The 13,001-nt window shown below is 38.8% G+C and overlaps 1 protein-coding gene across 3 annotated transcripts in view; it reads left to right on the forward strand.

Moving 5' to 3' along the window:
- Nucleotides 1-4,933: 4,933 nt before the first annotated feature.
- The window catches only part of rc3h2 (ring finger and CCCH-type domains 2), a 28,098-nt gene continuing 20,030 nt past the window's right edge, over nucleotides 4,934-13,001 (forward strand). For 2 of the 3 annotated variants that reach the window (XM_067432582.1, XM_067432584.1), the window contains exons 1-3: nucleotides 4,934-5,175; nucleotides 9,558-9,861; nucleotides 12,480-12,597. In XM_067432582.1, coding sequence (XP_067288683.1) covers nucleotides 9,631-9,861; nucleotides 12,480-12,597 — 349 coding nt within the window. In that variant the 5' untranslated portion in view covers nucleotides 4,934-5,175; nucleotides 9,558-9,630. Of the gene's footprint in view, nucleotides 5,176-7,172; nucleotides 7,328-9,557; nucleotides 9,862-12,479; nucleotides 12,598-13,001 lie in introns of those variants that run through there. The other variant, XM_067432583.1, reaches the window with a different exon arrangement.

Below are 13,001 nucleotides of genomic sequence, written 5' to 3' on the forward strand. Positions count from 1 at the left end.
TTTACCTTAAGCAACCTACTAAGGTATAGTTCGGGGAACACGCCTAGTAATGGTATACCTTCAGTTAAGTTATACCTTTAGAGTCTTTGTAATGCGCTAAGAGACAACGTTATCGGGAAATGCAGCCCTGGTCTTTTATTGTTTTAATACTGATGATTTTGGCATATAGCTCATGAAAACCCAAAATTCCTTTCTGAAAAAATTAGCATCCGACCAAGCGGCGTGGCATGGAGACGATCAGCCTGTGGCACTGCTGAGGTGTTATGGAGGCCCAGGATGCTTCGATAGCGTCCTTAAGCTCATCCAGAGTGTTGGATCTTGCGTCTCTCAACTTTCTCTTCACAATATCCCACAGATTCTCTATGGGGCTCAGGTCAGGAGAGTTGGCAGGCCAAATGCAATTGAGCACAGTAATACCATGGTCAGTAAACTATTTACCAGTGGTTTTGGCACTGTGAGCAGGTGCCAGGTCGTGCTGAAAAACGAAATCTTCATCTCCATAAAGCTTTTCAGCAGATGGAAGCATGAAGGGCTCCAAAATCTCCTGATAACTAGCTGCATTGACCCTGCCCTTGATAAAACACAGTGGACCAACACCAGCAGCTGACATGGCACCCCAGACCATCACTGACTGTGGGTACTTGACACTGGACTTCAGGCATTTTGGCATTTCCTTCTCCCTAGTCTTCCTCCAGACTCTGGCACCTTGATTTCCGAATGAAATGCAAAATTTGCTTTCATCCGAAAAAAGTACTTTGGACCACTGAGCAACAGTCCAGTGCTGCTTCTCTGCAGTCCAAGAGTGGCTTGACCTGGGGAATGCGGCACCTGTAGGCTCTGGATGTTTCTACTCCAGACTCAGTCCACTGCTTCCGCAGGTCCCCCAAGGTCTGGAATCGGTCCTTCTCCACAATCTTCCTCAGGGTCCGGTCACCTCTTCTCGTTGTGCAGCGTTTTTTGCCACACTTTTTCCTTCCCACAGACTTCCCACTGAGGTGCCTTGATACAGCACTCTGGGAACAGCCTATTCGTTCAGAAATGTCTTTCTGTGTCTTACCCTCTCGCTTGAGGGTGTCAATGATGGCCTCCTGGACAGCAGTCAGGTCAGCAGTCTTACCCATGATTGCGGTTTTGAGTAATGAACCAGGCTGGGAGTTTTTAAAAGCCTCAGGAATCTTTTGCAGGTGTTTAGAGTTAATTAGTTGATTCAGATGATTAGGTTAATAGCTCGTTTAGAGGACCTTTTCATGATATGCTAATTTTTTGAGATAGGAATTTTGGATTTTCATGAGCTGTATGCCAAAATCATCAGTATTAAAACAATAAAAGACCTGAAATATTTCAGTTAGTGTGCAATGAATCTAAAATATATGAAAGTTTAATTTGTATCATTACATTATGAAAAATAATTAACTTTATCACAATATGCTAATTTTTTAAGAAGGACCTATGTATGTATATGTATATATATATATATATTTATATATGTATGTATATGTATATATATATATATTTTATATATCAGTCTATAGGCCTATAAAAGGAATAAATATAGGCTATTTGACTTAGACAATTAACAGATTAATAAAAATTGAAAGAAAGAAAGAAAGAAAGAAAGAAAGAAAGAAAGAAAGAAAGAAAGAAAGAAAGAAAGAAAGAAAGAAAGAAAGAAAATATTATCAAAAAGATATCAAAAAAGATATCATCTCATCTGTGATCATGCATTTTACAATTAAATGAAAAGATATATGGACACGTTAATTTTTCTTTATTAAATTATAGACAAGTGCATGCAGCAAAGTCATATTAAAAACCCCTTTGGAACGCCATACACGACTGTCTACTTTGGTATCCGTGGCACGATCGGCTCACCATACGCTTGCAGTATGAAATGGCCGTAACTCTGCCCAAAAACGTTTCACTGGCCTGCTGCTGGATTTGTAAATCGGGTTGGTCCAGTCCGAGATCCTTTATCCTTGTCTCTTTTTTCCAAATGCCTTGTGCAAGTTTTTTTTTTTTTTTTTTTTTTTGTAAATCAATTAAAGAATTTGGTTTAACTGCTGCCATCTCTACGAAAGTGATGATCAGCAAGGTTTAGGCGGAGTCTGACTCGGAGTGACAGTGTCGCCCGCGCACTCTCGCAGTAGTGGCCAAGAGTGTAAAGTTGAATGACAGGTGACGAGAACCAATCAGATTAGATCAAATAACATTTCTCCAATTCTGATTGGCCAGGGATAATGCGACCTGTCCGGAGGAGAATCTTTAAGAACCAATTAGAGCCGCCATGCTGCCCGAAGATTTATGGACTCAGATAGACATCCATTTTTCCAGTATCCCTCGCCCATTAAATCATTTTGAAAAACATATAAAATAGTTAACCGATTAAAGCCAGTTTTTATTAAAAGCTGAGACTCTTACTACCAGCTGGCATATCGTATAAGTAAACTATTTTATTTTTATTTCATTTTTATATAATTTTTGTATACATGTATATTTCTGGGTTTTGATTACAAGCCACCACTGAATTATCAGCCCACATTTATTTATAAGACATGCAGGCAATGACAACTTATTTACAATAAAAATAATTATTTATTGGGGAGAAAGACAGAAAAGATATTTCCAAAAAGCATTATCATCTATATTATTATCTCCAAGTAGAGATCCTCCAACCTTTGGTTGGAGTGAAACCAAAACTAGTTCTAGAACTAGAACTAGAAACTAGAACTCTAGTTCACAAAAGTGAACTAGAGTTCACTTAGTGAATTTCGGCCATTTCCACTGATAATACATTACTTTGTGATAAAATTATTTAAATGCAATAATTCTTTTCACCAATATTGTGAAAAGCTTTTAGCATTTCATTTTGGTGCAATACCACATTAAAAAGTATAGCGGACTGAAATATAAAACTGACCTAATTCATTAAAAATATGAATAAACAATTTTTTTTAGATGTTTGATAGAAAATAAAAAAATAAAAAAGCTCATACAATTTTAGGCTTGACCTCTCAGGGTTAAGAATAGACATTTTTTTAAGCCTCGTTTACAATTAAGAGATGCAGGTCCTTTTTGTATCTTATTTGTGGGCAAAAAAAGGGTTTTCATTATTGCAAACAAATAAGAAATTTAAATAAGTAGGCTACATTACGCATGTCATATATCTTTAAAATATCTACACTACAATAGGGCGAATTCAAGGTGATTGGGACACTTTTTACCATTGAGTGATTTAATTGATGTGATCTAATTACCGTGTTTAATGTGTACAATATGACTGTAGTGTCGTTTTATGGCCAGACGATGTCGCCCCCATCCTTATCAATAATGTCTTCCTCACTTGGGTTTTCTGTAATACAAATGAAAAGTGAGTGAATGGGGGTAAATGTGTTAACATGGTTACAGACAGTCTGAAGCAAACTGTGACTTTAAATGCAAATGTAAGTGTTTATATTGTCACATAAAGACATTTATGAATATCCTCAATTAGAATAGTAAGCTTAAACAAGTAGGTTCAAGAGACACCATTACATATGCATATGCATAAAAAAGACAATTTTACTTTTGTCAGGGTTTTATCAAATAGAATATAAATTATTTTATAACATACATTTGCTTCACATATCTCCCCAGTATTGTGCACTATTTTATCTGTGTTTATGACATGTTGCTTAAATGGGCTCTGTTTTGCCTTCTCTGTGAGCACCGACTGTAGCATACTGAATCTCAAAACAGGAACAGAAAGTGTGTGCTTGAATTCACACTCATACGAAAACATCAGTGTGCTGAGAACTGAGCATTAAGGTTGCACAAGTCGAGGAGGAAGACTATACAGGTTCCCATGGTGAGGATGTTCTGTCTAATTGAGGCAAATTAACCTTTATGGACCATTTCAAGAATACTTTCGAGTTTAATAGACTATCCAGTAGCTACTCATCACATTCCTTATTTCACTAAGATACATATAAGCTGCATTAACCAACAGATTCACATGATCTCCTGTCTTGACGTTCAACTAAAGCATTTCTGTCTCTTTAAAATACATGCAGCCTACGCCTCGAAAAGCGGCTTGTTCCGGCTTTGCCCCTTTACATCTTTATCCTTGCCCCCTACATGAAAATAGTACCTTGCACAACAAACAACAACAACATCCAATGGCATATTCTGTTAAGAAAGCAGCACAGTTTCAGGATCTGACCGAGTCGTTTTAGGTTTAAACGAGCACATCCACAGCTCAATTCGGGATGCGAGCATCTGCGGCGGAGTGATATGGACTCGGAATCTCACCGCTTGACGGATCTTTGAAATTACGAATCCTACTATGGCGAAGGCGTGGCTAATGAATATTAATTAGGTAATAAGAAGGTTGCTTGGTAACTTTGGAGAGTAAAAATGGGAATCGTAAGGGGAATGTATAAGAATTCTGGTACCATTAACTATTCTACTACTTTATTGCTAGGCTATTACACGATATATCAGACTTTTTAGAGGCAATTAAATGCAACCGCTAATTTGTTCTATAATATTTGTGAACTATAAACAAATTCTAAACTAAACAAAACAAACAACTTAAATACATATTTATTTATTTAAAATAGGCTATTAATACGCTACTGATTACAACAAAATATTGAACCACACGTCATTTTGAACACACGGATTTCTCACGACCTCAAGCATCACTTTATGTAACGTTAGGTTAAGCATATTAGTTTCAGTGACATTAATCATTTAAAGTAGGAAATGAAGAACGTAATAGCTTACTGTCAAGTAAAAAAAAAATATTTCCTCCTAACGCTTAAGCAGAAGGCTTGGCTCATGAATATTAATTAGATAACGCAGACGCCGTGTAGTTGTCATACAATAGCACACGCCTGGCTGCTTAATTTTAAAAAGGACCACTTCGCCATAGTAGTTTTCGTATATTCGCTGACGGTCATGGGAGTGTACCTGCTCATGCCGAACATGTCGCGCTGTCAGGGAATGCGCTCCCAAATCTCTGGAAATTGCATATGTTATTTTATGTGATGTCTGGACGGAATAAAAGGACGCCAAAAAATCTGAAAAACAAGTCTGGCTCAGCTGTGAATAATTGAATGCGATGAAGAATTTGGTCTTGATGGCGAAGTGCACATAAACTATGGACGGTTATGATGATACTCTGTATCGCCTACGGTAAGTGAAGTCGCGCGACTTAGTATTGGGGAGTAGCATTAAGGATCGCTGCTGGTGCGGCGCGCGCTGCTTTCAAGATGTGCGCGAAATGATTATGCAACATCATCCCCATAATAAAATTATGTTCAAACTTTTGTTTCTATGAAAACAAATAGTCAGACAATGTACAGCGATGCACGAGCAACAGCATGTCGATGCCGCCTTGTTTTAAGTTTGTTGAGCATCTAGTTATTTGCGCAAGAAGTTTCGCCAATGCTTTTTGCGTTTGGGATGATGTGCATTGCATATCATATTAAATATAATTATTCCATGCCTTATTCAATCGTCTAATAGAATGCTTGGTCAAGAATAATAATCAATTCATTTTCACTGTGTAATCAGTCATTTTCATGATTTGTTTGTGAACCCGATGACGTATAAATGTATAGATGCACAGATGTCAGTAAAGTTGCAACAACCTTCAAACACAATTCGCGCTCAAAAGACTTCCGCGTCTGGAGAAAAATTGATTCTTCCACGTTTCATTCATCCGACCCACCCAAATAATTGGATAATGTTCATTTCCATTTAAACTGGATGCTCTCATTTCTTCACGTTTTAAAAAAACAAACACATAAAGCACATTTCAGACAATAAACCTTATAGTTTCAGTTTCACTATACACTGTAAGAGCAGCCTACTAATGCACTCTGGTGACCTTTTTCTACATAATTTCATTCTAAGAAATAGCCCATAATCTTGTATTGCCTTGAAACCAGTTAATTTAGTTATTACCATTATTTTTACAGTGATGGTCATTTGCAGGCATGTCAGCATGGCAAACAGCACACACACACACACACACACACACACACACACACACACACACACACACACACACACACACACACATATATATATATATATAGGCTATAAAGTTAGGCTATTTCGACTGGCCACAGGTAATGGGAACAGTATAACGAATGATTTCTACAACAGTAACAGTTATGGAGAAGTCGATTCATCTCTTTGTTTTGCCATTGGAGTGCACGTTTCATTTTGCTTTCCATTTGAATGTGGCTATTGGTGTATGAACTACAAAAACGTGTATGTGCAGAAGTAAGAAGCCAGTGTTGGGGGTAACAAGGATAGGATGTTCCAACTTTAAGGTCGCAGTGACCTAAAGATATACTGGTGCGCACATTTGCACCCATTACCCCTCAGCATTCCTAGGGTTCAGGTTTTGAGCCTGTGGATATATTGGAGCAAGTGCTTTCCATGAAACACGCGGGACCATCCATCAAGGGACTAGACTACTGAGGCACCAGGTGCAAATTGGCTTGATGAAAGCGATCATTTTATGGTTTATCCTTGTCATGTATTACGGCGATGTTGGTTTGGATGGATGTGGGTTAAATCAGAGGGTTGGAATAACTCTAAATATTTATAACTTAGGCTATAGCCTAGCTATACCCACACATTAGGTGACATGAGTTAGGCAGTGTGCAGTTAACTTCACCTAAACTTTTAGCACGAACATATAGCCTAAGTGAAATGAATTAAATATATTTTTTTACAGAATATATTAAATTACTTTCAAACGTTTTACCGCTTGACATTTTACCGCTCTATTATCTTTTGTCTCTGCGCGTCACATGGTCACAAGACAGTGAAGTTATTTCCTGTTTATGAGCTTGACTGATCTTTGTGTTTTTTTCCAACACGTTCCACACGACGTGCGCTTCAAACAAACCCATTTACTCTAAATATATTTTATCGTCACTGCTGCGTCATTTAGGCCCATATCGAGTTGCCAAATTATTGATATACCTGTAATTTTGTGAAGCAACATTCCTTGTATTAATAACACAGTTGTAATTATAAAGGTAACATGTGTAACGCGCACACTGCTGGCTAAGCGAAGTGTGTCACTGGCGTGATTTGGGTGTCTGAGGGGGCGTGTAAATAACAGAATTCCCTCGCGCAGATTCTCCCCGTGACCATGAATCACAACGCCCCGAAACCGACCACCGCAACTATATTCAGACCCCACGAACACGTTTTGTCACACGCGTGGTCCCAACGACATTAAATTCAGCAGCAGCGTGGAAAATGACTCGCGCAAGCAGATTCAAGCTACTGTGGATGTTTCACGCGCACGGTCACTTACATGGTGCGTAGTTTATTTAATTATTTTTTAATGTATTTATGTGAAACTTACTATTTTTGGGTGTTACTTAATTCATAGTATTTCTTTTCTAATGTTGCATCTGAATTGTTTAGAATAGTGTTTAAAAGTAATGCAGTATAAATTACATTTCTTTATTATAGCCTATACAATTTCTTTGTGTTAAAGGATTCACTTCTCGTAAACTTTTGCCAAAAAACTTTATTTTTTATTTTTATTTAACAGTAAAGATTTTAAACAGTGATTTTTGTCATGCCTTTGGATGTACCATGGTTGTTTTTCTTAAACTTTTAAGGGTGTTATGAAAAACATGTTCTGAAAGATAGGAGTGCCCACATGGCCACAGGCAAGAGTCTGTCCCTGACAAATGATTGATTCTCAACAGCAGTGGGGGCCCTTGCATAATTTTGCATGACATGGTTGTTCTGACAGGGTATGGAGTGTCACCGGAGCTTTTCCTGGCTGGCGGAACAGACATCAACCAAGGGGTTCGTCCGTCCAGCAGGTGCTAGAACAGCAGTTACATGACAGCTGCAGCTCTGTCCCAGCCTCTTTTTTTTTTTTTTTTTTTTTTTTTTTTTTTTTTTTACAGTCTATGGTCCCCGCCAACTGAAATATAGGCTACTCTAAGAACGTTTCGCTAACATTCCCATTAAGTTATGAAAACTACATTTCTGAATGTCTTTGTAACTTCTAGATTTTAATGTAGAATGTCTTGATTATTCTATCATTTTGAAGACATAAGAATGTTCTCTTATTATTATTGAAGAATATTATTGAACATAGTTCTGAAGAAGTTTTAAGAACGATCCCTAATGATTTAAACAGTTTCTGAGAATAATGGTCAAAAAACATAGTTTCTTTGTTCCGCTGAACACAAAAGAAGATATTTTGAAGAATGTTTGTATCCAAGCAGATAGAGCAACTACAATGGTAGTCAATGGTTGCTCTATCTGCTTGGATACAAACATTCTTCAAAATATCTTCTTTTGTGTTCAGCAGAACAAAGAAACTCAGTTTGGAACAACTTGAGGGTGAGTAAATGATGACACAATTTTCATTTTTGGGTTGGCTATCCCTTTAATATATCATAAGAACGTTCTAAGAACATTGTTTTTCTCTCTACATTACGAGAAATAATATAAAATATTGATAGTGTTATTAGAATGTTTTATAAACATTATTTTATAAATGTTTTGTACTAACATTTACACACCCTTTATAAAATGGTAGTGAAAGTTATGGAAATATTCAGAGTTAGCTGGGGTGTCCAAGAAGGGGAATGGATGATTTCTTTTACCTCTGTAATTTTACACCTTCCGACAAGAGCCATCCATGAGCCGCTGGTAAAGATAAAGTCCATTTTCAACAGTTTTTTTATTTTATTCGTTCCTCTCCCTGACGTTTGTAAAATGTGTTAAATATGGGATTCGAGTCAACATAATGTTTATAGCTTTTTGTAAATCACTCTTATCTGCTCCACCTTCCGTCCTGCAGGAAGTCCCTGAAGAGCAGCAAACAGGCTGAGAGGAGTTCAGAAACAAATAGAGGGATCTAGAAAATGATTGAGGGAGGGCTTGAGTGAATGGAGAAGTGAAGAACGTGAATGAGTCTGAGAGCAAGACAGTTTATTCCTGGAACTGAAAGGTGATGAGAATCAGGGTTGTGAGAACGAAAGGTCATTTCGAAAGAGAATCTGAGTGGCATGGTGCTAGGGTGGTGGTGATTGGTTGCTATACGGTTGATAGGATGTTTTGAGTGGTTGATACTGGAACAATAAAAAAATCACGGGTTACATGTGAAAACAAACACCGCAACCTAAGTGTCATGGTTTAGGTACAGTGATGAAGAAGAAGGTATATATAACAACAATCTTTATTAAACATAAGTCATCTCTTGACTAAGAGAAAACTAATTTCTAAACTGAGCATAACTGTGACAGAACGCCGGCCTCGTGGCGTAAAATGGCGGAGGAGGTGGTTCTGACTGGTGGAAGACAAATCCCCAGTTAAAGGAACCAGGGAGGGGGTTCAGAATTGTATTATTACATTGTTACACCAGTAGATGGCGACAAGCTACTTTAAAAAAAATGTTTTGTCATTGAATCATGTGTAAGTGTGCTTTCAGGTTTTTTCCCGCTGTAAGTTACGAAAAAGTAGTACTAATGCATAATGTTAAAATCATCATGAGACCCAATGTCTTCTTCTCTCTGCAGGTGTGTTTAAGGCGCTGGGGCGTGGCGGCATGCGATCTGCCTGAGCGTGGTTGTTCCACCTGGAGGTCACAGGATGCCGGTGCAGGCAGCTCAATGGACTGAGTTTCTATCCTGCCCCATCTGCTACAATGAGTTTGACGCCTGCAGCCACAAGCCCATCAGCCTGGGCTGCTCGCACACCGTCTGCAAGACCTGCCTGCACAAACTGCACCGCAAGGCCTGTCCTTTTGACCAGACGGCCATTAGTACCGACATTGATGTGCTGCCTGTCAACTGTGCCCTGCTGCAGCTGGTGGGGGCGCCGGTGAGTGGGGCATGCTGGGGGATTATTTTTAGGTTTGCTTTTGAGTTTTTGTGTAGATCAGAGGTAGCCTGACGTCGTCGTACTCAATTCTAGTCAGAATATGAGTCTGATTCTGCTCTAGTGGGCTGTAATTATGGGGTGTGTTTTAACCAAACAAGGAAAACTGTTTAGATCTACAGCCAATCAGAGCAAAGGAGCGACGCATAACGTTAGTTGTCGAATATCAACAGAACTCAACTGCACTGTGTTGCCAAGTCTGCGTTTTTCCCGCAGTCTGTTTTCCATGTCTGCGGGTTGAAGCGACTTCAATTATGTGATATAGACACAGGAATGCAAATTTTAGCAGGCAACCTTGCCAAAATAACACACATTTTACCCCCCAAATGCAATTTTTTTTCCGGAGAACCCCCCCAAAAACGATTGGGCTTGTTTTGGGCTAGTAGTTTTGTTGTAAAAACGTTGCAACCCTGCACGCACGCACGCTGGAATAAGTAACGTTAGAATAAATGTGTACGCGATCTTAGCCGGTGTTGTAAAAAAATTATTTAAGGATATACAGAGTACATACCAACACGATCATCTTTTCTGAGAGGTGAATGCATATACAAACAAGTTCTTTTCTTCGTTTAGATTAGAACAAATTCAACCTTTCAAGTGCCTTTGATGATGTGGATGATTTCGTTACTGTTTATCATCTGTCCATCATCGTCTAAAGCCCGCCCGACACTCTCATTGGTCTGAACAGTTTCTCTTCGGACATAATCACTCCTCTATGGATCAAGCCTAGACCGGACTGCCCGAGCTCAAATGTTGTGGGCGTGGCTGTGTTCGGCTGGCATCCAGGCTTGATCAGAGGCGCTATTCACAAAACATTGTATTCTCATTGGGCTCTCTGTCAGTAGTTTAATTATAGAAATATGGTAGAACGATGTATCATGCGGCCACAATCAATTTAAAGGAACTGTATGTAAGAAATGTATTTCAATTAATCATAAAATGGCCCTGTTATGTTACTAGACAAGACTTTCATGTTACTGGAAATCATGTTCATTTCAAATACTTATATCATTGACAACAGTAGTCCGGCCAGGATATTGTCATTTAAAAGTTGTTGTTGCAGCCCTCAACTGATGCTGATGTTGACATGTTGTGTTTTGGCCTGAAGCTCCACCCTCCACCTATCGACCAATCACGAAGTCAGTAGTGTTTCGGCACCCGGGTTGCCAGATCTGCTCGTTACCACAGCTGCAGCTACAAACGTTCCTGCTGATCCTGCAGCCTATCCGGTAACCTCGAGTCAGCGGGGAGGGGGAGAGGGAGACACCGCTCTACAGTCATTTGAAAATTATTGCAGTAACAGTTTTGGCCACAATCTTACATACACTTCCTTTAAGTTTTAAATAAAGGTTTTAAAATAAAAATGCTGCCATATTCAAATAAAGATTATTACAAGTATTGTCTTCGCTCCACCAATCAGCTGGTGTGTGGTGGACGTTCTGGCGCAATATGGCTGCCGTCGCATCATCCAGGTGGATGCTGCACATTGGTGGTGGTTGAGGAGATTCCCCTCTTCCATATGTAAAGCGCTTTTAGTGCCCAAAAAAGAGCTATATAAATGTAGCAAATTATTATTAAGTATGTGTTGTCAGCCTCCTTCTCGAGAGATTGCAGAATTCAAGTGACACATTATGTTTTATAAACAAATATACAAGTTCGGAGGAGCACTATCTAATCAGCTGAAGAAGAGACATATTTACAGTGTACACAGCTGTAGTTACCAAGACAGTTTTCTGCATCCCTCTGCCACCCCGACTCCTCACGCTCGGCCCAGCTGGAGATACAGGGAAATAGTAATACAACCAGGGGTTTGGGCTAAAGCAGAGCATTTGAACCCCTTAGGACAGTAATAATGATTAAGTACTTATAATTTATTATTTTTGTTTATCTTTTTATTATGATCGGACAGAGAGTAGACAGGAAGCGAAGTGGAAGAGAGAAAGGGGAGGAAGGTCCGCGACAGCCATTAGGATTGTTTGTGATTTGGACTTACTGATTTGGGAGTCCTCTTGACTACTAACTTTTTACAGATTTAGGAGCTCGTTTTAGAGCTAAAATGCTTTGTGAAGTACTCTTAGAGCAAAGATTTAAGAGTCCTAAAATTAGGACTGACACCCATTAACCAAGTTGCTCCTAAATTGGCACATTATGAGCTACTTTTAGCCTTAAGATGTTTTGTGAATATGGCCCCAGGTCATCCAGTGTTGCTGCCTTTCAGAGCTGTGAAGCTTAAAACTATTTTTTCATATGGTTTTATTTTCAGTGTCTTGATTGCGCACGTCACTGAAAGTTTTACAAGAAATGAAGAACTGAAACCTACAATACTATCTCACCATTAATGTACTAATGAACATACCATGAATCCCAATGAATTTCTCCTGTTTATTTATTTTTGGCTTATGTAATAATTTTCTTTATTCCAATTAAATATTTTAATTAGCTTCACCCTAAACAGGCCATTTTCACCCGTGGTTTCCAATGATGATTTGAACAGTGACATGACATCACGATGTAGACTCACAGTAGATATCTATTGGCGGGGATATCTATTTTTTCTGCAGGTTCCGGAAGGAGAGATTGTGAGTGTGGGCAGTGCTGAAGACACGAGACATTATGAAGTGTGCAGGATGTGTGTGGAGGAGCTGGCGCTGTATCTCAAACCAATCAGTGGAGGAAAAGGTGAGTGTGTGAAGAGAATGTTACAGGTAGATCGTCACTCGGATGTCACGAAGAACAAAGCCTGTGAGGGCTGCAGTATTGTTTAGGTTTGCGGCTGAATGAGCTTAGATTAGAATAGCGCAACATTTCCTGTTGTTCAGTGGGTATGTGTGCTTGATCTGTCTGTGGTTGGAGATGTTTGTGTCAGAGTGAAAAACAACACAACAGTGAAACCCAAAAGGCCATTTCTTAAACAACAAAAAACAAAAAAACAATGCTGGGATTTTATTTATGCTTGCAATATACATAAATGTTTAGCAATTCGTAATAAAATCAGTCAAATCATTTCAAACAATATATGGTGCTTTACATAGCGGGTGCTGGTGTCACTTATTTGTCACTTAATAATTTCCCACTGTTGACTA

The sequence above is a fragment of the Pseudorasbora parva genome, chromosome 23, assembly GCF_024679245.1.
Source record: "Pseudorasbora parva isolate DD20220531a chromosome 23, ASM2467924v1, whole genome shotgun sequence".
Lineage (NCBI taxonomy): Eukaryota > Metazoa > Chordata > Actinopteri > Cypriniformes > Gobionidae > Pseudorasbora > Pseudorasbora parva.